The sequence below is a fragment of the Lagenorhynchus albirostris genome, chromosome 18 (genome assembly GCF_949774975.1).
Source record: "Lagenorhynchus albirostris chromosome 18, mLagAlb1.1, whole genome shotgun sequence".
NCBI lineage: Eukaryota > Metazoa > Chordata > Mammalia > Artiodactyla > Delphinidae > Lagenorhynchus > Lagenorhynchus albirostris.
Window position 1 is genome coordinate 63,718,264 of NC_083112.1, and position 26,486 is coordinate 63,744,749.

The window sequence follows — 26,486 nt, forward strand, 5'->3', positions numbered from 1 at the left end:
AGTTAAAGCAAACACACCTCCACACTCCGGGCACATCTGCTTCGCTCCCGTGACGAAGGGCCTTCACGTCTATGAGCTTTTGCCACCCAGGGCCCCTCTGCCAAAAAAGAGATCTTCCCAACCCTTCCACCTGTAGGTGCTACTCCTCCTTTAAGGCTCGGTTCAACTGCCACCTCTTCCTTGAAGCCTCCCTGGATGCCACCTCCTCCTTAACAGTAAAACATTGACTTGACTTCTCGTGCCCTACAGCCCTGAAACCTGTGAGCAATTTATTATGCTTATTTATGTGTAAGTCTGTTCTCTCACTGGGTAGTAAGTTCCCTGAAGGCAAGACCATCTTGTATGTGTGACTGTGTGCCCAGTACATTGTAGACACTAAACTGATATGCGTGTGTGTGTGTGTTTAATTGAACCAACTACCCATAAGTAGACCCTACACAACCATTTCTCCATAAAGTAGGGAGTTTTATAAGAGATGCCCCTCCCTAAGGCAACGATTTATTTTGCAAGTAAGGAGATCTACTATTCAAATTTCATTTACAATTTAATTTAGAGACTCAGAATTTAGATTTGCCCTCTGCCTACTCTACTACATTTATTCATTCATTTATTTATCCACTGGCTGTCTACTGACTGCTGCCATAAACCAGGTGTTGTGCAAGATGGGACACTCATCTCCTAGGAGGTGCTGAACATAAATGACAGAGGTCCTGCCCTGATGTCACCTGCAATCTGGGAGCGAGATCCACAGTCCCAATGAATGGGGAAATCGTTATGACAGGAAAAACCAGAGGCATCCCTGTGCGAACATACAGGGGAGACGCTAAGTGGCCCTGGGGGTCGAGGCCATCCCTAGAGAAGAGATGTTGAAGTTAAGACCCACAGAAGGAATTATCCACTTATCATGTTCTCCTCTTCCCAGTGTATAGACTACAGGTCTGAGTTAGAGTTAATGGACACCCTTGGGTCCTGTGATTGACATTCTTGGTTGCATTCATCAGTATCTCATTCTGTTGTTCTTCAAATTCCCTTAGGCTTAAATCACTGGCAATTAAACTAGAATCAATTCCCAATAAATCCGTGAAGCAAAAGGCAGAACGTTGTGTTCTGTCATGGATAGAGCACAAGAGATGCAAAAATAGCATTTATTGTTCACCACGAAGTACAAATCACACATGCCCAAAAGAGATTTGTATGCTTTTTGTCGCCTATTCCATAAGAGATTTAGGTCAACTCATCTCTACCCTAAATGGCTTTAGAATTTAGAGAAATCTGATTTCCACCCACCACTTGCTGAATATTTTCCTAGGCTTCATGTAAATTACTTTTCCAATGTGTGTACATCTTTGTGGGTCCTCTTGCTGTTGGATGGCATCATGTTTGTGATATCTTACTTAAGAAGGGCCTGCCCAATTACACCAATCTTGCATAAGCAAAGGGATATTCTTCATCCCTTGGTAAGTTCCAAATATCTGTAGTGGCTTCAGAGCAAAAGACCAGAATACACACCTGTTTCTCAGCTTTGGTGTGAAAGAATACAGCCCCACACCTTTAGAGTTAACTGATGGATCCTAAAATATTCAGGGATGCCTCAACTTGAATGCTTTGCCATGCCTCCTCCCCCTTTTTTAATTAGCAGACATACTTGTAATGCCCTGGATTTCATTCCCTGAAGATGAAAATTCAGCCTTTTAAGAGTCACTTCAGGTGGTTATGAGCGTAGCAGAGTCACTGCAGTATCTCAGTCACAGGTAGACTTAGAGACTCTATATGGATTTTCGGAGTATCGTCAAAGATCCTACGGAGAGATCGCACACTTGCAGTAATAGTTGGCAAAGAATCAGAACTTTTTCAGCAAGACTGGATGTTCAGAACTTCAAGCTTTTTCCATGTTGGCAGAATTGGGCTATTAAATATATAATCTTTTTCTGACACTTTCCTGAATTAGTGTTAATTTCCAGGTTAGTCCCATACAAAGGGATCAGTCCAAGCCAACGTGATCTTGTTGGCTATATCAGAAAATTGAGGAAAAGTGAGGGAAATCTGCTTTTCGAGCCACAAAGGACTTCCAAAAGTTTTCATTCAATAGTGATAGAATAAATGATGGTGGGAGCAGAGGTCAGTCTTTAAATATCCAAACTGCTAGAAATACTGAATTCTTTCTCTTCATTTGAGCATGCCTCTGAGATCTTCCTATCAGGCACCATGAAGACGGCATATCTAATAACCTAACTTAGAATCGGCACTTGTCACAATTCATGCTCTAGATCAGGGAAAGCTCCGTGGGATGTCTGCACCTCCACTGCCAAAATAATGCCTGAGAAGCAATAGAGACCAAAGGTAGCAATCGAGGAAGACAGAGCTGGTCTCAAAAGCTGGGAGCAGAGAGTGAGAGAGCAAAGGTTGGACAGACTGAAGGTCAGAAACGAATCAAAAGGAGACTTTACCAGGTGATGGGCAGAAAAAAACAGAATCCACAGAGATTGCAAAGGAACAAAGCAAAGCAAGAGGGGAAGTTGGGAGCTCCATCTCAATGCCAGTCACAGGAGGAGGAGAAAGGACATGCTTATGCTTCGTAGTCAAGCCTTGTCCAGGAAAACCCCCGGAACTGCTCGGAGAGGGCCAGTGACTTGCTTTGGGTCGGGCAGCAAATCCCAAGTCCTCTTCATATTAGCATTGATATCTGTCATTGGAAACATGTAAACTGAGTCTAGATGAGAATCTGTCAAGAATGCTCTAGAAGTGTTGGGCCATGGGAGCTCTGCTGAGCCTCTATTTTCCGTGATAAAAACCACTTCTTGAAGTTATTTCTATTTTCAGTCTTGAGAAGTAAATAGTGCCACAATTTAGGTACCCACTGTGCAAAGTAATACTTTGATCACATGCATTTCTGCGGACCAAACGTCTTCCGGCCCTTTTCTTTTCACTCTTGAATTCGAGATTAGTTCGATGTCAAACCGTGCCATCTCTCAAGGGTGTGTAGAACGCGTACTACCCTTTCTTGCCTAAGTTCTAATACCATTCAGGAATGAGGTACAATCAAGACATTAGGTATGAGCGTGAAGATTTGAAACTTCGCTGTTGTTTTCTTAAGATCTGCCGCAAAATTCTGACCTGAGCAGCAGAGGAGGAAAGTGTTTCCCATGTTTATTCCACTTTGAGGACCAGTGTTTTGCCACAAAAAAGCTTCATCTGTCTTTTCAAGGTCATGCCTTTAATATAGTGTCATGCTCTAGCCGAGAAACTCCAAACCTGAAGCCAGAGGGGATGGTGCAGACTTTCAAATTTTTGATCCAATTCCCAATCCCCGGAGAAACTTGACAAAACTAAGCAGTGTCTTTTTGAACCTTCAACGATTCTCACTTCCCACCAGTTTTTTCATCCCTCTTAGTTTTTCCTACAAAACGCATATGTGTTTATGTCCTTGGCAAGTAATGTGAAAAGCACCAATCCACAATAGGGAGAATGTGTCACGTGGTAACAGATAAGAACGTGTGGTTGAATTCCCTGGGAACATCTGAGAAAGCCCAGAACTCAAGGCTGCTTTTAGATTGTCTTGCGACCCAAGCCCTCAGCAGAGTGCTGGGTGACAGTGTTGTGCAGCCAAAGTCTGCTTTGGGTTCACTGATAAACTGCATGTAACAGGACCCTGCTGTGTTATCCCCAAGACCTATTTAGAAGCTTCCAGAAAGAACAGGTGTCACAAGTGATTTCTGCAAGCATTCCAGAACCTACCAAATCATTACACGATAGACAGGGACAATCTGGGACCTGAAAAATAACACCAAAGAGTTTCACAGACTCAGAACAAGTGGAAAATTAATGTTCTCGTGAATAGGATGCTAAAAGCCGTATCAGAAGAATGGACTTGAGTTCAAGCTTCAACATAAATCGAACAAGTAGATTGAGCATATCATGTGTCTTCAGCCTCCTCGTTGAACTAAATGGCATCAGTAACCCCACTTCCTTAAGAATATTAGGAAGATTGTATTCACAGATATTTGGCCCCATTAGAGAAATTAGCATTCCCTCTGAGACGCTGGAACTTTAAATACTCTACTCCAGATCACGTGGATGTATTGTCAAGTGAGGAGTCATGAACACGGGCACGCAGACCATCGTTTGAGCACCGGAGGTGGATACACGGCTTGAGTTCCAATACAGGTTGACACCATGAGTTGAATGACTTGGTGCTATAAGAAAAGAGCATTCTTCTCTAGAGTAAAGCTGGATGAGGTCACCGTCTCTGAAACCGGATTATTAAACTCTCAGGTTGAAAAAATGGTATCATGTACCATTTTTTAATAAAGGCTGCCTTTATTTCTTGAAACAGATTGTTTTCCAAAGCTAACAAATGACGTGCAGCCTATAAAATATTCACGTTGTTTTTTTTCACCCCCTCAACTTGTATTATTTAGTGTACAGCCCTTTAAATATTTACCATATTTTTTCTAAAGATACGGTATATATTATTTACATCCAGTTATGTTATGTTTCCATACAGATGACATAGGTACACTGGGATCTTTCTGAAGTTGTGAGCAGATAGGGCATCCAGCCAGGTACACACCACAGGTATCCAGTGAAGTGAATTCTGGTCCCAACATGATTGAGGGAAGACAGCAGGGGGTCTTCTGACAGTTCACATCTCACACTTCACAGGCAAGATCCAGAGGATAGAAAAGGTCCAAGGTAGATGGGCCTCAGGTAGTAGATAGACAGCCACGGGCAGAGCCTCTTGGAAGAGATCAAATATGCCCCATCAAAGAATCCATATAGAACCAAAGGTAATACCAAAGTTCAAAAACACTCCCAATCAAAATTTAACAGGTCACTCGCTTAGAAAACCAAAGGGAAGTTACTGGAAACGGTATGTCTCTATAAGGATTGTAAAGGCTGTCTAAGATGGGATTCATTCTATTTTAGTTAAATTCTCATGGTTTTTTCCCCCAAGCCCAGATTGCCTCTGAGATCTCCAAGGTTCTTCCATCTTACCTGTGTAAATTACACCTGGAATGTAAATGACTTCTCTAGGCAGGAGACTAGAATCCTACTTAGAGGATTGGAGGTATCATCTGACATCTCTCTCTGGCTCCGCGGTAATCAAGTCAGGGGAAAGCACTTTTTTTGAGAAAGTCTGACAGAATGTGCCCATGTCTTCCTTCCTCTCCAAAGGAAAGTCCAAAAGGCAGCTGCTGACAGAGAGGCCATCGTTTTTGAAATCTTACTTCCCTTAGCAGATAATTGGCAATGCTGTACATGTATTTATTCATTGAACAAATATTTCTTAAAAACCCAGGACATACACAGCGCTGTTTAGCAAATCTCCACCGTGGAGCAGATATTCCCCTGGAGTCGGGAAAGCACAGATGCTCCTTAGCAAAAGGAGGAGCTAAAGACCAGAGTGGTGGCTAAAAGCGATGACTTGTGCGTGGATAAAATCAGCCCATCGTTGGAGGCGAAAACTTGGGAGGACGTGATACATTTTTGCTTTTCTCCCTCCGGATAGAAATGACTAATTACCCAGCTTCCTAACAGTCCCCATGGCAGAGTTCAACAGCCACCAAAAAGCAAATATCGGCAAAGCTTTATTTGCTTGGGAGGGAACGGTTTTCCCCAGAAAGGAAATTTCAGGACAAATTGATGGCAGTGCCCCCAGAGCCCTTTGCTTACCCATGACTATCCTATTTGCTCTGTGTCTGTTTACCTGCCTCTAGCCAGGGATGCTAGGAACCCTTCAAGAGCAATAACTATGTACCAGCCATGTTTGTATCCCCAAGGGGTAGCAGAAAACCTGACTTATAGAAGACATATACGAAGTGTTTAATAGATGAATGCTAGCAACAAAAGCCTTTTTTCTTATTTAACCAATGTATTGGAACTTTTTCTAAATTATAATACACTTCCCTATCTCATTAAACTGATTTCACTAAATGTTTTTGCTTGCCAAGTCAGTGATTCAAAATATATTGTGTCGGTCCCTGTGCTATAGACAAGCAGCTCCAATTTTATTTGATCTCATATTTCTATCAGCAAAATATCAGAATCATAGACACCCAGTATATTTATAACTATTTATGCATAAATTATATATAAGCACTGCTGAACTAATATACTCTGTACCTTGTGAGATGTATGCAAAAAATAGAAACTTTGGAAGAGTGAGATAAAATACAGAACCTTTATTATTTTGACTCTGTAATGTTGCAGATGTATCAAGAGTGAGGGAAGTATCATACCCGCCATTTTACCGTTGTTCACTTATGCTTGCACTGTTTGAAAAGAAAGAAATCCGAAGTTACTTCGCAAAAGTCATTTTAAGTCACTGGTCCATTTAATGAATTAGTTAAAACTACATAATCTAGCCCATAAATGCATTTAACCAGCACTTATGAACTGGGATAGATTTCAATACCCCGGGAGCCAGCTGACGAGGCGAGGGGGAGGTGCCATTTCAAGCCTTTTCCCAATGTCTCGTCTCACTCTTCCCGTGGGATAATTGAGAAATGGCCACTGCTACAAGGACCGATTGAAGGCACATCAATCGGTAGATAGATGAAATATTAGGAAGGCTTAATTCCCCTTATATTTTTGTATTTAAGAAATAATAGAAGTTCTAATGTTTTTGTCTTCAATCACATCGAATCATCTTACCCACCCCTAAGGACATGCGCATCACCCCACCACCAAACCGATACACACAAGTTGGAGACCATAGCTATAGGGAACATCCTTATCAAGCCTAGTGGTTAAGAGTAACAATTCTGGGGCTTCCCTGGTGGCGCAGTGGTTGAGAGTCCGCCTGCCGATGCAGGGGACACGGGTTCGTGCCCCGGTCTGGGAAGATCCCATATGCCGCGGAGCGGCTGGGCCCGTGAGCCATGGCCGCTGAGCCTGCGCGTCCCGGAGCCTGTGCTCCGCAACGGGAGAGGCCACAACGGTGAGAGGCCCGCCTACTGCAAAAAAGAAAAAAAAAAGAGTAACAATTCTGAAGTCTCCATTTGAATTTGAATTTCATCTCTGCCATTTACTAGATGTGTCGCCATTTTTTTTCACTTCTCTAAACCCCCATTTCCTGGTTGCAAGCAGGGAGTCATACTTTAGCACAGAGCTGTGAAACTCGAATGTAAGTGCCTTAGCTCAATGAAAGCTCCCAGTTAGCCCTCAATTGTTTTGAGTCAGTTACTGCCCTAGGCTGAATGCAGCAAGGCTCTTAAACACCATGTGCCCTGACAGTAAAGTCTTATTTCCTTTCCCAACTTTCTGTTATTTTTAACTTTTTCAAATGACACCGAAATGGTTGGAAAAATAATAAAGTTAACATCCATGTATTCTTTGTGTAGATTCAATCATGTCTGACTTGCTACTTTCAAGTAATTCTAAGACAAAATAACACTTTGTCTCTGAATACCTCCTTGTGAATCTTCTAAAAGCAAGGATAGTCTCCTACACAACCACAATACCACGATTACACTTAAGAATATTAACAGGAATTCACTAACATCATCTACTACCTATATTATATTCAAAATTCCTCAGTTATCTCCAAACTCTCTCTTAACCCTCAGTACCCACCTCCAGGTGCAGGATTCAGTGAATGTCTTCACATAGCATTTGGTTGTTATGCTTTTAGAGTTTTGTTTTGTTTTTATTTTCATTTACAACAATCTTCCTTTCTTTTTCTCCCTCTTCTTTTCAAGAGTCAAGGCCAATTGTCTTATATAATATCCCACACACTGGATGTGTCTGATCATTTTATTTATGGTGTTACTTAGTTTATACCTCTATCCCTAATATTTCCTGTAAACTGGAAGTTGTTAATTCAGAAGCCTGATAAGATTCAGGTTAAATATTTGGGGCAAGGTTACTTCTTAACTGAAGTTATCAGACGACAGTGTTTGGACGCTCCTTCTTCATGCTCTTTGTTTTTGCTAATCCCTTTGTTTTCAGCAACCCCTCCACTTTGTCAGCTGCCTCGCTCTTTTATGTAATTGTACAGTTCTGTAGGGTGGGTATGAAAATGGTACCACTGTGTTTCTACAGTCAAGTATTCAGGACCCTTGACAGGCTTTAAACTGAGAGTGTCTGCCTTTACTGAAGCCAGTCGTTGAAATGGTCAGAAATCAGAATCAAGCCCCGATAAGTTCTCTGAAGAGGGCTCACGTTTTCCCTGTGGATCCCAACAGTATCTATTTGGATCATATTCCTATAGCATAACAGAAATTGTTGTTTAACTTTCACAATCTGTCAATAGCATAGATGAAAAATATTTAGTACACAGGTATTACTAATAGTACAGTACTCCTAATGTAACACTGGACAAATGGTAAATATAATTTGCAAGTATTGGAGAGAGTTAATCTCTCCTAAAATCGCTCATTTGGGAAGCAGGGAAAAGAAGTTGTAAATTCCACATCTGATCCCAGGTCTTTGCTCCCATCAAGTTTGTATTATTAATGAATTAGGGCTCACTCTCACTGTCCGTAATATATTTCTACCAAGAATGCTTGCTAACGTAAAACTTAGCACACTATTGTGTACACTTAAGTCTCCAGGAAGAAAAAAAAACAACTCAGATCTAGAGCTACAGCAAAGGAAGTTACATTATTATTCAAAAAGAAAAAGAAGAGAAAATGAAAATATACTTCTAAACGGTGTGAGAATTGAAAAACTTTATTGATACCAGAAAACAAAGTGCAATCATTCAGCTAGTCTTTAGAATCAAAGGCATGTTCCTCTCCAGTGGCTAATAGTGTCCATTTTCTTCAGCTGTCTGCCTCACCACCCCAGCCTGGAAGTGAATTGGTTGATGTTTTCGTGCAGAATGTTAAAACAGCGTTTGCATCTCTCACTGCGCCTTTGCTGTTATCGCCTTCAGTTGCACAATGAATATGCCTGGCTTCTGAAATGCCAGAGTGAAAGTGACCTGATTATAAAATGTGATGTAGTGAACGGTCAGAAGGGACCCTCACCCCTCACTAAGCCAGATACAACTCCTGGGAGGACCCTCAGCACCTCCCCACCCTTTTGAGATAAGAGCCCACAGTGTGTGACACCCCCCAACTATTTTGTGCTAGCCATAAGGTCTATGACTTTGTAATATACTAGGGCAATGAAACCCATTTTCTCAACCAACATTTATTGAACACCTACTGTGTGCTGAGACCTGTGTGTCTAACTCATCTCGGTTTGCCGGGGACTTTCCGGTTTGGGGCTGAAAATTCAGTGTCCTAGATTCTCCTATGTCCCGGGCAAAATGGGGTAGTTGGTCACCCAACCCTTTCTAAGCACTGAGGATAAAGACAAATTAGAACCCTGTCCCAGCCCTCAAGATGCATGTGGTCTAAGAGAGAGTCAGAAAAGTAAGCCAATTATAAGGGATCGGAGCGATCAGTTCTCAGAATCATGAACAGGGCCCCCTGTGGAACACAGAAAGTTCCATCCAAATTTAACCAGGGGGCCAGAGGCTGCACCATGAGAGATGCAATACTTGAGTTTGATTTAAAGAAAGAGCAGCATCGTATACGCTGTTCAATTTGGCAAATATTAAAAGAGGAGGTATCTGTGGGATGTCATGCAATTTTACTTTCTCTGTCTCAAAATATATATATTTGGTTCAGATTCCCACAGCATAAAGGTGGGGTTTCTATATGAAAAAAGGCAGACAGGCGAAGGCTCATTCTTGGTGTATTTATTATGAGACAGAAAAAGCTTACAGTATTTCCATCCTGAAGCTGGTGATCATTGTCTGGACTAGCGATGAATATGTAACACCTATTTCTGCCTCTGGGGTTTGTGTTTAGAACAGTGAGGATGAGTGGCCTAAGCAGGTGGTCCAGGTTAGCGGTTAGAGACGTTGAAGTGACACCCTGCCGAACAAATCCGATGTGAAGGATTTTATTTTGGACACGTTTTATTTTTTTTTTAATTCAAACTTACTGAAAAATTGCAATTTTTGAAAAAATTTTATACCTCCATCTAGATTCACCAATTATTAAAATTTTCTTAAATTTGCTTTCTCACCCTCTCTTGCTCTATACATCTATATGTTTTTATTCTTAGTATTATTCTTGAACCATTCTAGAATAAGTTGTGGAAATCATAACTCTTTAGTTCTAAATACTCCAGTGTGTATCTCCTAAGAACATGACATTCTCCTGGGTTATCACAATAGGAGTTCGTGTTCAGGAAATTTAACACTGATACAGTATTATCTGATACAGAGTCAGTGTTCAGATTTTGCCAACAAGCTCAATAATATCCTTCCTGGCAATTATTTTTCCAATCTAGTGCCCAATCCAGAACTGTCCACTGCATTTGGACGTTATGTCTCTTATTCTTCTTAATCTAGACGAACTCTTCAGCTTTTCTTTACCTTTTATGACTGACATTTTTGAGGAATACAGGCCAGTTGTTTTGTAAAACATCCCTCAGTTGGAGGTTGTCTAATGTGTCCTCATGACTGGATTCAGGTTATGAATTTTCACTGCATAAGTGATAGGTCCTTCTTGTCCCATCACATCAGGAGGTACCCGACATCAGTCCATCCCGTTACTTTGATCATTGGTTAAGGTAGGGCCTGCCAAGTTTCTGCACCGTAAGATGATGACAGTCATCCTGTTGTAATAATGTCATCTGTGGGGAATGCTTTGGGATTGTGTAAATATCCTGTTCCCCATTAAACTTTTACCCAATATTATTTTGCACTTGTACTGGTTTGCTAGGGCTGTGTAACCACCAACTGGGTGGCTTACAACAATAGAAATTTAATGTCTCACAGTCTGGAGGCTGGAAGTCTGAGATCCAAGTGTCAGTAGGGCTGGTTCCTTCTGAGGCTGTGAGGGAGAATCTGTCCCAGGCCTGTCCCCTGGCTTCCGGTGGCTTGCTGGCCATCTCTGGTGTTCCTTGGCTTGTGTGTGCATCACCCCAAGCTCTACCTTCATCTTCACGTGATGTCCTCCGTGTGTGTGTGTGTGTGTGTGTGTGTGTGTGTGTGTGTGTGTCTGTGGCTAAATCTCCCCTTTTAATAAGGACCAAGTCATCTTGGATTAGGTCCCACCCTAATGACCCCATTTTAACTTGATCATCTGCAAAGACTCTATTTCCAAATAAGGTCAAGGTCGCATTCACAGGTACTGGTGGGCAGGATCCAGCATCTTTTGGGGCGGACACAATTCAACCCACAACAGCATCTATTGATGATACTTACTGAGATCAGTCATTACTATGAGATGGCTGCAGAACGGTGGTTTTTCTATCATGTTTTCAACATTTCTTAGTTGGTGTTTCAGGGGTTTGAAGGTTTTTGAATAATTGTTAAACAGAGTATGTCTATCCATCTATGGCTGGATAGAAATGGCCACATATCTTTAAAACAAAAATTAAAAAAAAAAAAACCATAACGATATGTACCCACATCTGTGCTAGGAATTGTGAGCAGAAAACGACTGGCCTGTGGACCAAAGTCAGCACAAATGGGGGAAATCAGAGAGTGTAGTTTTTAAGCAACCCTAAACATTTGCTGATTGTAAGCTACTCCTTGGAAGGTGATTGTGGATTTTTTTATGCTCTGAAACAAAAGTAACATCACACTATTGAAGGATGTGTACCAGGTTCTTGTATTCAGCATTCTGGTCATCTTCAGTACTTACTGGTGAACAGATATTTCCCATGACGGAAATCTCTGTCATCATCAGAATCACAAATAAGCAAGGGCCAAAACCTGTACAATTCTGTGTGTTCTAAAATCATGAAGCCGGAGCCTATGCCAGACGCCCCGCTACCGCTCGTAGAATTGCTCAGTAAATTCTGAATTTAGAAGAAGTGCAGAAGGATAAGAGAAGCCATTGCTCCTTCCCTCTGAGAATTGGCTGCTGTTTCTAATATAACTTTGTTTCTGAGACAACCATCTAGTTAGAAAAAGATTTCTATGGATAAGATATTATTCATCTTTCTTGTATCAATATTCAAAATTCAGCAATCAGAAAATTTTTCATCGGGGCTTCCCTGGTGGCGCAGTGGTTGAGAGTCCGCCTGCCAATACAGGGGACGCGGGTTCGTGCCCCGGTCCGGGAGGATCCCACATGCCGCGGAGCGGCTGGGCCCATGAGCCATGGCCGCTGAGCCTGCGCGTCCGGAGCCTGTGCTCCGCAATGGGAGAGGCCACAACAGTGAGAGGCCCGCGTACCGCAAAAAAAAAAAAAAAAAAAAAAAAAAAAAAATTTGTCATCAGGAGAGGAGGACTGTGATAAAAACCTAGCCCTCAGCATGTTTCGTCCCCATTTTTCAGAAGTGACATTTCACATATAGGTGCCAAAAGTGAATTGGGATGGGAAGAATAGGAACCTTTGGAATTTATGGTTATTACAGAAATTGTAGAAATTACGATCTGTCTGACCAGAAAATAATCTTGTATCACCTCCTAAAGAATCATGGGCTTTTTTTAATTAAAAAAAGCAGCAATACACACACACACACACACACACACACACACAACTGTACAGTTCTGGAACTACCAAGAAATATGACTAGGGACAACATGAAAGATCAGAGATCTTTTATTTGTGTTTCCTCTTAAACCTCACAACAGATCTTTGGAATTTTTTCTCACATCTGTACTCCATCCACAGTAAACAAAGAATACTTTGTTTCCAAAAGCCACTGATTACAAGTGTCAGTGGTCCTCCCTTCTAGGATGCTGTATAACTTTTCTAGGGCTGTCATGATGGGGTGTGGGCAGCTTAAACCACGGAAATGTATTGTCCCACAGTTCTGGAGGCTAGAAGTCCAAAATCAATGTGTCAGCAGGATTGGTTGATTTTGAGGGCTGTGAGGAAAGGATTTTTTCCAGGTTTCTCTCCTTGGCCTGTAGATGAATGTTTTCTTCCTGTGTCTCTTCACATTGTCTTACCTCTATACATATCTCTGTGTACAAATTTCCCCTTTTATAAGGACACCAGTCATATTGGATTAGGGCCACTCTAATGACCTCATTTTAACTTCCTTACCTCTGTAAAGACCCCATCTCCAAATAAGGTCTTATTCTTGAAGTACTGAGGGTTAGGGCTTCAGCATACAAATGTTAGGGGGACATAATTCAACCTATAACAGAGGCATTTCAACCATCCACAGATTTTCCCAATGTTCATGTAGACGGAATAGGAAATAAGGGTCGTGACTGCATGAAACTAGGTTCTAATTATGGAGCCAAAATTGTACTGAATCTCTCTCTCTACCTTTTCTACAGACGAAAAGTCAGTGCTGAGACTGAAAGCACTAAAGATGCTGGTACTAAGCTCCTCCCGGCCATCCACCCACAGGGCTGTGGATTTTACACTTGCTTGTATTTGTAATGACGCTTCCCTCTGCTGCTAGAGATTTTTAAGTGGATTTGGGTTGCTGTTCAGCGTCCAAGAGTGTGCTGTGTGGGCTTGTCACTTGGTCAAGGGCAGGGGTTACCAGCAGCTGAATTAGTGACAATATTCATTTCTTGCAGAAACAAGTAGACCTTTGGGGAAAGTGCTGTATCTCTTCATGCATCCTTTAGGTGCATTTATCTGACATCCAGGCATATGAATCCTAAAGAATATATTGAGGGTGTTTGCAATAGAGAACACCTATTTCTCCCAGCTGGAGAGGGACCTGAAGCCAGCTGAGACGCTTCAGAAGTTTTTACTTCAAAGGATGGGAGGACAGAAAAGATGGAAAACCAGGAGCCAATTACCTGAGAGCTCTCTGCTGGAATCTAGAGGGAGATGGAGAAAGGAAGAAGTGAGGCTTTCCTGGGCAACAAATCCCGCAGGATGATGTCTCTCCTAAAGCTGATGGAGAGTCTGTGCTAGTCCTGTGGCAGACTCTCTAACCTTCCCCTGAGTTGCATCCTTGTGTAGAAACGGACGACGCCTGGGGAGAATGTTCACTGTCTTTCCTTGCTTTCTTGATCAGGTCACAGACATAAAAGAGAAACTGAAGCTCTCTAAAAAGGTCTGGTCAGCATTGCCCTACACCATCTGCAAGGACGAGAGTGTGACGGCGGGCACGTCCAACGAAGAGGAATGTTGGAACGGGCACAGCAAAGCCAGGTGAGGGCGGCTCGCTATTCTTACGGATGGGGCGTTGCACATCTAGCCCTGGAAGGCTCTCCTGGCACAGCGCTGCAGACCTGTTTATGCAAAAAGCAATGGAGGGTGGAGGGACAAGTCGTCACTTAGCGACAGCTGTTCAGAGTGACAGGTTTGATGGGCACCTGGGAACGCTTACTCTCAAGGTGCCATTAAGCATGGAATCTTTGTTCTGAATGCCTCGCCTCTGGATGAGGACAGAGGGATGGTGACAGATGCCAGGTTACGGATATCCTGAGACCACAAAGAGCTTTTTATGTTCACTTACTGACTTTAAGATAGCAGAGCTATTTTTATCCGTAGTTAAATTTGCACAGCTGACTGGTTTTTTTCCATCACAAGTTAAACAGGAAGTGAACATTCAACTGTAATTTTTTTCACCCTTGGAGAAAAAAAAATATTGAAGTCTCATTGGAAGGGTTAGGGAAAAAGAAAATGACAGACAGCCAGGAAAGCGTTCTCACAGGTTCCGTGCCTTGAAAAGTCCTATTGGAATCTCCTGATGAGAGATGGCTCTGTTCTTATCCTCTGCTCTGCCATCCATTGCTACTGCCACTTGGTATGGAATTTCTGGATTTCTTGATTCAGCCCAGAAATGGGCTTGGCCTGAGTTTTCATAGGGTGGAGAAGTTGGACGGGAGAACTGGCTGGGAGTTGGCAGGCCAGGCAGCCCCCAGGAGAGGAGTCTGCCTGAGCCCTCCTCAGTGGGGATGCAGGTGGGCAGAGCAGCTGGTAAACTGCACTCAAGGAACCTTTGGGGATCAGCCAGCAGGTGGAGAACCTAAGAGTGGGGACTGTCCTGCGGCGTTATTGGGCGGTTTCAACATATGAAGTAGCTGTGATGAAAAGGGAACAAGAAGATTCATAGATATTAAGTTCAGAAGAAGCTGCAGAAGGAAGGGGTGCAAGTGAGGTGCTCCCTGGGTGTAACTTCTTACACTGCTGAGTTGCATTTTTTAGCACCTATTGGTAATGAGATTATTAGCCGTACTAGAGAGAGCTTAGCAAGATGAAAACAAGACAGCTGTAGAAAAAACTGTAATCATTTCAAGTTACCCCCAAATATCAATGTGCAAATCTTAGATCATGAGGGTCCAAGAGGCTATTCATGGTATCAACAACATTCCCCTCAAAAATGCTTGGTAATTTATCAGTGTCCGACCTTTTAGGAAGGAGACCTTGGGCCAGCAAATTCAGCTGTGAATTAACAGCTTTTAATGTGTCTTTTCCTAATGACTGTACAAAAAGACACTGTAAAGGATGACCAGGTGGCCTAATGGATGAAGTGGTTGATTTTCCGAGCTGCTCTGTTGCCCATCTGTGTTTACCTTTTAGCCTTGGCTAAAACAGCAGCTGTGTTTTCAACTACGTTCCCGTGGACAGTTACACAGGTTACTGGATATTAGCGCATATGCAGCGTCTTACAAAAGGAAATATAAAAAAAGGCTTTGGGCAGGGACTGGGGAGTGGACTACCTTCCATCAAGAAAATGAATGGGGAAGATAAAGACCATTGAAGTTAGAGCAAAAAGAGGCTGTCAGCCAAGTTCCTCACTGTGTCAGGAACCGAGACAGGGTAAAACATTAGTCTAAGGTTTGCCGACTAACAAGGGTGAAAGCGGAAATCTCCCAAACCCTAGAGCGTATTCTTTTCACTTTAATACCCTGACTCTAGAGCAAATGACAGATAAATACTGTCCTCCCCAGGTGAGAAGAAGAAATGAAACAGAGTCTTCACTCTGTAAAAGATTTAGTGGGTCTACATTCGGTTCATTCAGTTCATCAGCAATATTATTAAGCACTCCCTCAACCCAGGCACTGTGCAAGGCTCTGTCAATTAAGTACTATGTGATGGCAGTGGTGTCTGTCAACACATGAAAAGGCACAGTGGCTTGAGAGAAGACAGTGGATTTTGGAACTTTAAACACCCTCCTGTTGGACTGTGGGTTGGGAAAGGACCACATAGGTGGAGACACACCTGGATCAGTACTCAGGGACCAGATTTGAATTTTATCCTGAGGTCTGTGGGAAGCCATTGGAGGATTTTATGTGGGCGAGGGAAATCATCAAACTTAATGCGATAAAATCATTTGCATGAATAGTCCAGAATTTAACCCAGTGTATTATTGAAAAGATAATGCTGTCAAATATTTGTGACTCAAATTATATTTCCATTGAAAAATTACAATTTCAAGGGTTTTTTTTTTAGTACCTTTCTTTTTATTTATTCCACTGGAATGGAATCTTAATATTATAACTTTATTTATCTATTATTTTTGGCTGCATTGGGTCTTCGTTGTGGTGCGCGGGCTTCTCATTGCGGTGGCTTCTCTTGTGGAGCACGGGCTCTAGGCGCGCAGGCTTCAGTAGTTGTGGCACGCGGGCTCAGTAGTTGTGGCACACAGGCTTAGTTGCTCCGGAGCACGTGAGATCTTCCCGGACCAGGGCTCGAACCCATGTCCCCTGCATTGGCAGGCGGATTCCCAACCACTGCACCACCAGGGAAGCCCTATAACTTTATATTTAATAACACTGTAAATAGATAACCAATAAAGATTTGTTAGATTAAATTTAATTGAAGCTTTCTTCTCATCCAAGTATTAATTGATCGAGGAACACACAAGAGAAGTTTTCATTAAAAAAAAAAATTCCACTGAACTATTTTGCAAGTTAAAAAAATCCGTTTGTAACGCAAGGCAACCTATTTTTTTCCCTATTTTTGCAGTACGGCCTTTCAGATGATAGGCCTTCTTAAATGTTTAGGAATACTTGTGAAAAAGAAAGAAAGGTTATTCTTGTCACCCTGTGAAATAAAAGAACCAGAACCTTTATTTTAAAACAAAAAAATCTATCAAGTGTTTAGAGATCTGGAACAGCGATGTCTATTAGCATTGATAGAGATTGTCTGGCGTTTTAAAACTCAAGGCTGTTTCAAAACAGGGATGAGGCTGCCGGTCACTCAGACATTTCTTCCTTTCTTTGTATTTTATCCATCTGATTCCTTCAGCCGGTCTTTGCAGCCCTTTTGTCCTATCTAAGTATTTGCTCCGACTTGCCTGCCGTTATTCATCTCTCTCCTGATTGTTTTCTGCGTGCAGCTCCAAGCTCTCTACCATACTTCCTTGATTCAGAAGCACGCCCATTTCACATGTTAACATTTCTGAAATCAAAATGACTCCTACAGTGGACATGTCCCTTTACTCCAGTATGTATTACTTTCCCAAATAGGTGTTAGTAAATGAATATCACCCGTTGAAATTAATGATGACTTGAAACAAAACAGGATGCACACAGATGCGGCTGCTGTGGTAACCACAGGGTGAAAGCTTCTGTGTTGAGATGATAGTCAAGGGTATGTGAGTAATCGTTCCCCCAGAACAGAAACCCACCTTCATCCCCTGCTCCCACCTTTGCCCGTCTCTGGCAGGTCTCACTCTGCTTCAGTAGCGGAGCAGGTCTGGAAACAGGAGGTGAGGTAGAAGGAAGAGACTGTGCCCTCTGAGGGGAGGAAATTGTGGGCACACCGATGACCCTGTCAGCACGTAAATCTGCATTTGACAACAAGACAACAGGTGGTCAGCAGAGGCCCTTCCCTGCTTCTCCTTCCCTTGCCAACCACTGGGACAATTTAAAGACCAGTGCAATAATGTCTGTGAGAATAGGTGGTACACTCTAAAGCAGTGCTTCTCAACTGTACAGGCTAAAATCTGGGCGATCTTGTTAAAAATGCGGACTCTGATTCAGGAAGTCTGTGGTGGGCCTGAGATTCTGCATTTCTAACAAGCTTGCAGGAGATGCAGATGTTGCAGGTCCAGGGACCGCAGTTTGAGTAGCGAGGCTCTAAGGCAGAGTTGCCAGATTTAGCACGTTAAAAACAGCAGACACCAAGTGGAACACACTTACACTCAAAAAAGGATTCATTGTTTATCTGAAATTCAGATTTCACTGGCTGTCCTGTATTTCATCTGGCAGCCCTACTTTAAGTTCCTATTAATATGTAAGATGTTCCCTTTTGCAGTTCAGGTGCAAGCCTCAGGGAGCATGTTACAATGTGCTGTTTTCTCTTTGCCTCCAAGGAAACCCTTGATGTTTCCCTTAATGGGGTTTTTCTTATATGAAAACCAACAACAGCAACTGGGTTGGGCAGGTCACGTGGTTCATTTGTAACATCACCCACTAAAGATAGCCAGAGCCCAGGCCAGGTTGAAGTCATCTCAACAATGAATTGCTTAAGCTTCACAAGTGCATCAAGAGGGAATTTTAAGTTGGAAATGCAGCACAGCCTTCATGAGACAGGATATTGTCCACACAAACCTCTGGTCTCTAATGAGATGCCTTTGTGGGCCAAGGATGGATCCGGTCATTACTGGATTCAATTAGTGTCTTAGCTCAGGCTGCTATAACAAAAATACCGTAGACTGGGAGGCTTAAACAGCAATTTCTTTTCTCACAGTCTGGAGGCTAGAAGTCAACAGGGTTGGGTTCTAGTGAGAGCCCTCTTCTGACCTTGTGGATGGCCGTTTTCTTTCTGTGCCCTCACATGGCGGAGAGAGAGGGCTCTGGTCTCTTCTTATAAGGGCTCTAATCCCATCATAGGGGCTCCACCTTCACGACCTCATCTAAACCTAATTACCTCCCCACTACCCCACCTCCGAGTACCATCACATTGAGGGTTAGGGCTTCAACCTATGGCTCTCGGCGGGACACAAAGATTCCGTCTATAGCAGATAATACTCACATCCACATCCTACTTTATCAGAATAGCTAATGAAGAATTCAGGCCAGTGTCTGTCTCTCAAGAAAAGCAGCCTCAGGTGCTTCGTCCATGACCAGCAGGAAAGTAAGCTGGCTAGTGGAACTTCTTCTCCTTCCATCTCTCACTTACCTAAGCAACGTCTGAGGGAGAAATGAGACTCAGCAACACTCCGACTTAACTCAGGCAAACAGAAGGTGAAAGGAAGCTAAGAAGTAAGGGAGGAAAATCAATAATCATCTAGACAGCCAAAGGGAAAAAAATTAAAGAGTCGTGGGACAGGTTACAATCCCAGGGTGAACCTAGAGCCCCTTGGAGGACATCAGAGTCATCTGTCACCCCTGAGAAGGGCGTTCCGGGCAGCCGGTGCCCGGAACGAGCTGCCTGCACAGGAGCTAGAGAATGATCTGATGGCAGCAGGCGAGCATAGGCTCAGAAGGAAAGAAAACTTTATATGATTAGCATGTAGAGGGTAAAGCACTGTCAGGCAGCAGCAGAAGAAAAACTAAAGCCCTTGGGATGTTCACACAGGCTCTTACCTTTTTGCTCCTAGAGAAGCAGAGTCTTGCTTCTGAGGACGGAACCGTGTTGAATTACATCATCTGTAACTTCCTTGAGGATTGTGTTCTCTTTATGGGGATCCTTTCTCTAAGCTCATAGGAGTTAAAAGGGAAAGGGGAGTATGGCAGTCGATGGGATGGGGCAGGAGAAATGCAATGAAAGCCAGTCTGAGGCAAGTCCCTGTAGCACGTGGATCTCATGATAGAACATACACGAATCTCAGTGTCTTCAGGGTTTTAGTCTGTTATATCCTTCTCTCCCATAAAACTGGTAAAACAGCTTTCTGCTTCTCTGCTCCTTGTTAACTAGTGTTTAGCCACCACTGTGTCCTTTCTTTAAGATGCTTTCTAGAAGGAGCCCATCAAGATGCCAGCTGAGAGACAAGGATTAATTGGATCCATTGGAAACGTAGCTTTTGCTGGGAGCCTCTGCTGTCTTTTAAGTCACCTGATCCTCACAGAAATAACTGTGTACCCCAAGGAAATCCTTCCTGAGGCCAGGAGGTAAATACAATTAAGTTGTAAGAAATAGGAAATGTAGAAAAATCTAGAAAATAGGTCAGTCGCTCTCAACAGCCACTGAGTAGATTGACTAAGCAAAGAAACTAGGAAGTCACGAGTGGGTACATTTGAGCAGCTGGCAGAGGGGCAAAATGGTGCGTGGTGATGAGAAATCTGTCAGAGACAGTGACGTGACAGATCTGGCGGGACATTACTGTCTTAGCCTGATTGCGGGGTATGTCCCAAAGCACTCCAGCTGCATTTGAGAGATCCGTAAAATTTCTGATGTATAACCAGCCAGACAAACACCTGGGGAAAGTGGGAAGTCTGTCTGGGAAGAAAACTGGCAACTGTCCAAGCTGACATTGCTGAAAGCCCACCTCCCTTCTCTGGGATGCTTAAGAAGGAAGACCCCACGAAGGCTGACTGTCCTGGGGGAGAGGGACGCTGCGTGCACCTCCTGGAAGTGATGAAAAGTGTGGCTAGAGATGGGAGGAAAGAGGCATGTTGCTGTCGACAGCTCGGCAGCCCTGAGGACTGGCTCGTGGGTCTTCTTTCCCACCAGCCCTGGAGTTTGCTGACTCCAATTCTACCAAGAAAGGATGGTTTGGGCAGATCCTGCCAACGAGCTCAGAACCCACGTCAAAGAACTTACCTTCTGTTCACTAGCACAACCAACGAGCTGTGTGTCCTCCAAGAGTTCCAAACCATTTCATGACACGCATCTTCCAGATGGGAAGAAAGCTACAGTAAATCATTCTTCTGTCCATGAATCCAGGCTTTAAAACTCAGAATCTGCTGCCATCAGCCCTCCTAAGAAACGAGTTTGGCGTTTGAGGGAGCCCTGTTCACAACCTAATTTTATAAGAATGCATTGCAATTGCATAGTGTATTATATTTGTCAAGCATTTTCATATACTCTCACTTAATATGGCAGCTTATGAAACAAATAAGAATTATCCATATAAATATAAAAATAATTATATAAGCGGTATAATTCTATATACTACTATATATATATATATATATATATAGTAGCTAAGTGACTTACCCATGATTACACTGCTGGGTCCCAAAGAGATCTCAGGCGCCCTGGGTCAACCTCTGTGTCTTTGACCATGTCTTGGTGTCACACCTCTCTGAAGTACCTAATGCCACAGCCAACTCCAGCTCAAACGTCTTCAAGAATTTATAAATCCACTTAAAACATAAAGTCACAGTAGGTTTTGAATAATTCCACTTTGCAGTCAGGAAAAAATGGAGAGGTAAAAAGTAATATACGTCAAGAACTTTAGAAAACTCTACTTAAAACTTAGATTTTTTTAAACTGTGGTAAAACATACACAACGTAAATGTTACCATTTCAGCCATTTTTTAAGTGTAGAGTTGAGTGGCATTTAGTACATTCACGTGGTTGTGCAGTCATCACCACCATCCATCCGCAAACATTTTTATCTCCCTTAACTAAAACTCTACACCCATTAACAATAACCCCCTACACCTCCCTCCCACCAGCCCCCGTCAACCACCATTCTACTTTGTCTCTATGAATTTGACTATTTCAAGTACCTTACATAAGTGAAATTATACAACATACGTCCCTCTGTGATCGGCGTACTTCACTTAGCGTGATGTCTTTAAGATTCATCGATGTCAGCATGTGTCAGAATGTCCTTCCTTTTTAAGGCTGAGTTATTATATGTATAGACCACATTTGTTTATCCATTCATCTGGCAGAAGATACTTGGGTTGCTTCCACCTTCTGGCTGTTGTAAATAATGCTGCTGTCAACATGGGTGTACAAATATCTGTTTGAGTCCTTGCTTTCAATTCTATTAGATATATACCCAGAAGTGGAATTGCTGAATCATATAATTCTATTTTTACTTTTTTGAAGAACGGCCATACTGTTTTCCAAAGCGCTGCACCATTTTGCATCCCCTCTAGCCATGCAGAAGAGTTCCAGTTTCTCTACGCTCCATTGATTCTGAGCCCATTCATGAGCCCATTCTGAGTGCCCTGGGTCGGGAATGCCTGCTGTGCTGACCCGGTCACTCATCGCTCATAGCAAGCTCCACAGAAATTTCCTCCACCAGGACTCCTTCTGGGTTGAAGGCTTCTCGTTGTACCCTCACCAGGCAGAAGGGGCTGGGAAGCCCTGTGCAGCCTCCTTTATAAAGGTTCTAGCCCCAATCAGGAGCACAGAGCCCTCTAGATCAAATGCCTTGCCTTCTCATACTATCACCTTGGGCATCAGGTTTTCAACATGTAGATTTTGGGAGAACACAAACGTGCAGACCATAGCAGATGTGAAGATAAATAATTCTGCAAAACTGCTGAAGATTTAGACCCTACACATGGTCTTACAAAATAGAAGGTAACCAAAATGCTTCACTATTCCCGGATTCCACTCACTTTCCATACCACAGCATGAGGTATTGGCAAACAGTGACACCCCTCCAATTTGTCCTCATTTCTGGGTTCTCCCTGCCCCATGTAAATGTGCAGCCTGCCTCAGAACCTGGACTCTCTGGAGCAAGATTCTCCTCCCTTTCCATGTCTCCCAGACTATGATGGTGCAAAAACAGAGTGCCCCCAAGCCAAAGAGCTGGTGCAAAATCTAATAAAGGGAACAATATTATGGGCTCAAAGATGCGTCCGTTCTTGCAGGATATGAGCGTTATGTAAAGAGATCAGACAAGAGAGGCAACAAATAAATGGGCTGGTGCTGAACTGGGCTTCCATTGATGCCCCAGGCTGCACTCTGGACATCCACAGATTTGGCCTCAGGATGTACCCCTGGTGTGACAAAATGGCCATTTTCTTCTTCAACTGTGTTTTTCGGTTTAAGTTTCCATATTGTCTCTAAAGTTCCCCTTGGAATACACTAAAGGAGAAAAGGTTCTCGAGGACATGGCTGCATTGTTACTTGCTTTCATTGTAAGTAGCTGAGCATCAGCAGGTACAGTTCGAGGCTGGGTTTCTTTGGCAGTCTTGTATTGTTCCTGCGTGCTCAGACTCCCAAGGGTGGCATTCCCATGTAAGCTATCGCAGTCAGCTTCTGATAAATGACTCTCGGCTAGCTGCGCCGTGCGCACAGCGGCTGAAAGCAACAAAGCCCTCCTCTGACTCAGCATAGGTACAGCGGCAGGGACCATTGTTCAGAAGGTCCAGGGGCAACACCAGAGCCCAGGGGCACCTTTCAGCCCCTCTCAGCTCCTGTGCCAGCAAAGGCTGGACTGCCCTTGTATTTTTTATTCTGATGGGCTTTACTGATTAGGTAGAGCTCACGCAGCCAGGCACATATAATTGAATGTCAATGAGTCAATCCAATGTCATATTTTAGAACTTATATCAGGAAGACAATCTCAGAATCTAACAGAATTTCGTTGGTATGCCAGATATATTAAAAGGCAACACAAACATCACGCTTTACTGCAAAAATAAAGAAATATAGTTCCATGACTCTTTCATTTCTATTAGGACATTTTTTAGGGCAGTAAATACTGTGAAGTTCTATGGAAAAGAATTTGCAATGTGCTCTGTGTGCTTTATTATTCATTATGTAGTATACATCATGAAGTCAATTTTATTCAAGATATGGATGAAAACATGGAGCTTATTCTGGGACTTCTGATTTAAAATGGGTAAACCGGGCTTCCCTGGTGACGCAGTGGTTAAGAATCCACCTGCCAATGCAGGGGACACGGGTTCGAGCCCTGGTCTGGGAAGATCCCACGTGCCGCGGAGCAACTATGCCTGTGCGCCACAACCACTGAGACTGCGCTCTAGAGCCTGCGAGCCACAACTACTGAGCCCGCGAGCCACCACTACTAAGCCCGCGAGCCACAACTACTGAAGCCTGCACACCTAGAGCCCATGCTCAGCAACAAGAGAAGCCACCGCAATGAGAAGCCCGCGCACCACAAGGAAGAGTAGCCCCCGCTCTCCGCAACTAGAAAAAGCCCACACGCAGCAACAAAGACCCAATGCAGCCAAAAATAAATAAATAAATAAATTTTAAATAAATAAAATGGGTAAACCCTGCAAGGCAGAAATAGAGACACAGATGTAGAGAACAAACATATGGACACCAAGGGGGGAAAGCGGGGGGGGGGGGTGGCGGTGGTGGTGTGATGAATTGGGAGATTGGGATTAACATATATACACTAATATGTATAAAATAGATAACTAATAAGAACCTGCTGTATAAAAAAATAAAATTCGAAACAAAATAAAATGGTAAACCCATTCATGCACAAATACATCATGCATAAGATTTCAACACCTGAAATATGGCTTAAATATAAGTTTCTTTGTGTGTTTCTATTTCTTCTTTTGGAGGCTGATGGATAGAGCCTTTGGTTTCAGAAAATTGGAAAATAACCTGCGGGAAGGGGAAGAATTTTAAGCATAAGTATATTGTACAAGAAAATGTAAATAGGAAGGACAAAATAGAGGAAGGGAAGTTTTTTCGGCTTTCAAGCAACACTAAGAGAGGCAGTAAAAGAGTGATAATGATAGCAGTTAGGCAGGGCTGCTCCAGCCTATCAGATGCTCGGGCTGGATGTTCTGACTCGCTTCGAGATCCACTCTCCACCCCTCCACCTTGGTCTGTGCCCTTCAGGAGAACCTCTACAGACTGCATCACCTGGGTATCCTTTCCTGTTGGCTTCCAGTTGGGTTCAGCCAATGGGAGGCACCAGCCAGAGGTCAGAAGGAGGGACTAGAGAGGTCAGGGTATCATTCCCTCCGCTCCCTCCCTGAGGGGCCTTGGTTTGGCAGTTGCAGTGTCTTCTGGCTGCACTGCATGGTTTCAGATCTCACGCATTCCGCTAACAGCTCCATCCCCTCTGGCCCTTCTGCTGTTGCCAGCCCCAGGGTTCTTTGCGACATTGGTTGGTTTCCTTCAACCCTGTTCACACCTTTGTAAACAGTCTCTTCTTTAAACTCTCTTTACTGCTCCTTTGAGTGTGCCATGTGTTTCTTACCGGGACACAGACAAACATAGTACCTTTGTAGGAATTAGAAAAGGACGCCCAGATGGGAATATGAAGGTTTAGTATACTATCGTCTCTACTTTGGTGCATGCTAAAATTTTCTAAAATAAAAAGATTCCCACAAAAGAGAAGAAAAGGAAAGGAAAAGGCACCCCTTTTGGTGGATGGTGCCCTGCACGGGCACTCGGGCTGGATTTCAGCCCCAGCTCCCTCCCTCAGCAGATGACTTTGTGCAGTGACCAAAATGCCCTGCCGAACTTGGAAGCCCTACAGAAAAGTGGGCAGATCCCTAAAAACTGGAAAACATCTCAAAGAGAAAGTGAGGATTGACCTGGGGCTTTAAAGATGTTTAAAACTTGAACGGGAAAGTTCTTTGCCAGCAAAGATAAGATGCATCCAGGGAGAAGATTCCATAAGGCAAGGAGGGTACCTTGAAGGGAGTGTTGCAGCCTAAGAAAGTAGACAGGAGGTGGAGATGGGCTTGGATTGCTGAGCCATAAAGTGTGAGTTGTAGCTTATGATCAACCAGGCAATATGGTGCAGTGTTTGGGCACGTGGGCTCTGAAGTTAGGTCCATTAGCTCTGTGACTCTGCACAGTTACTTATCCTCACTAAGTCTCAGTTTTCTATTATACAAACGGGGCTGAAATAGTACCTATCTCCTAGACTTGCTGGGAGACTGAAGTTTTCTTTTTTTTTTTTTTGCGGTATGCGGGCCTCTCACTGTTGTGGCCTCTCCCGTTGTGGAGCACGGGCTCCAGACGCGCAGGCTCATGGCTCACGGGCCCAGCCGCTCCGCGGCATGTGGGATCCTCCCGGACCGGGGCACGAACCCGCGTCCCCTGCATCGGCAGGCGGACTCTCAACCGCTGCGCCACCAGGGAAGCCCGAAAGCAATATTTTAAGAAGGTTACCCAGACAGCTTGTGAAGGTTGTGCTAGAATGGAAAGATGAGAACGAGGAAGTCCCTTTGAGGCTGCAGTAGCAGTGTGCGCCCCAACACTCCAGTAAGGGGCACCAGAAATGGGAAAGAAGCCAAAGGCGCGAGAGCCTTGTGAGAAGAGTAAGAGGACAGCCGCATCTCCCTCTGGGAAGATGTATGCCTTGTTTTCACCGTTTGGCCCTTTTTCCAGGAACCGAGCCCGAGTTTTGCCAACGTTTGGGCTCACTTTTAGAAACAACGTGGCAGAATCTGGTTTCGAGGTCGCTCCTGCTTCACCCTCCCCTGTCCTCCCTCTCTGCCCGGCAGATACTTGCCTGAGATCATGAACGATGGGCTGACCAACCAGATCAACAACCCCGAGGTGGACGTGGACATCACACGGCCCGACACGTTCATCAGGCAGCAGATCATGGCTCTCCGTGTGATGACCAACAAACTGAAGAACGCGTATAACGGCAATGACGTCAACTTCCAGGACACGAGTAAGAAAGCCTTTACCAGCACCTGTAACCTCCAGAGTGAAAACCATTATAGATGATTATACCATAATTTGTCTTTTGTTTAAAGAAAGAATTTTTTTTAAATTTTTATTTTATATTGGAGTATAGTT

General features: G+C 43.5%; 1 protein-coding gene across 1 annotated transcript in view; it reads left to right on the plus strand.

Annotated features, from left to right (window-relative positions):
- The window catches only part of GPC6 (glypican 6), a 1,081,720-nt gene that overhangs the window by 1,046,808 nt on the left and 8,426 nt on the right, over positions 1-26,486 (plus strand). The window contains exons 7-8 of the mRNA XM_060128753.1: positions 13,945-14,081; positions 26,183-26,358. Coding sequence (XP_059984736.1) covers positions 13,945-14,081; positions 26,183-26,358 — 313 coding nt within the window. The remainder of the gene's footprint in view (positions 1-13,944; positions 14,082-26,182; positions 26,359-26,486) is intronic.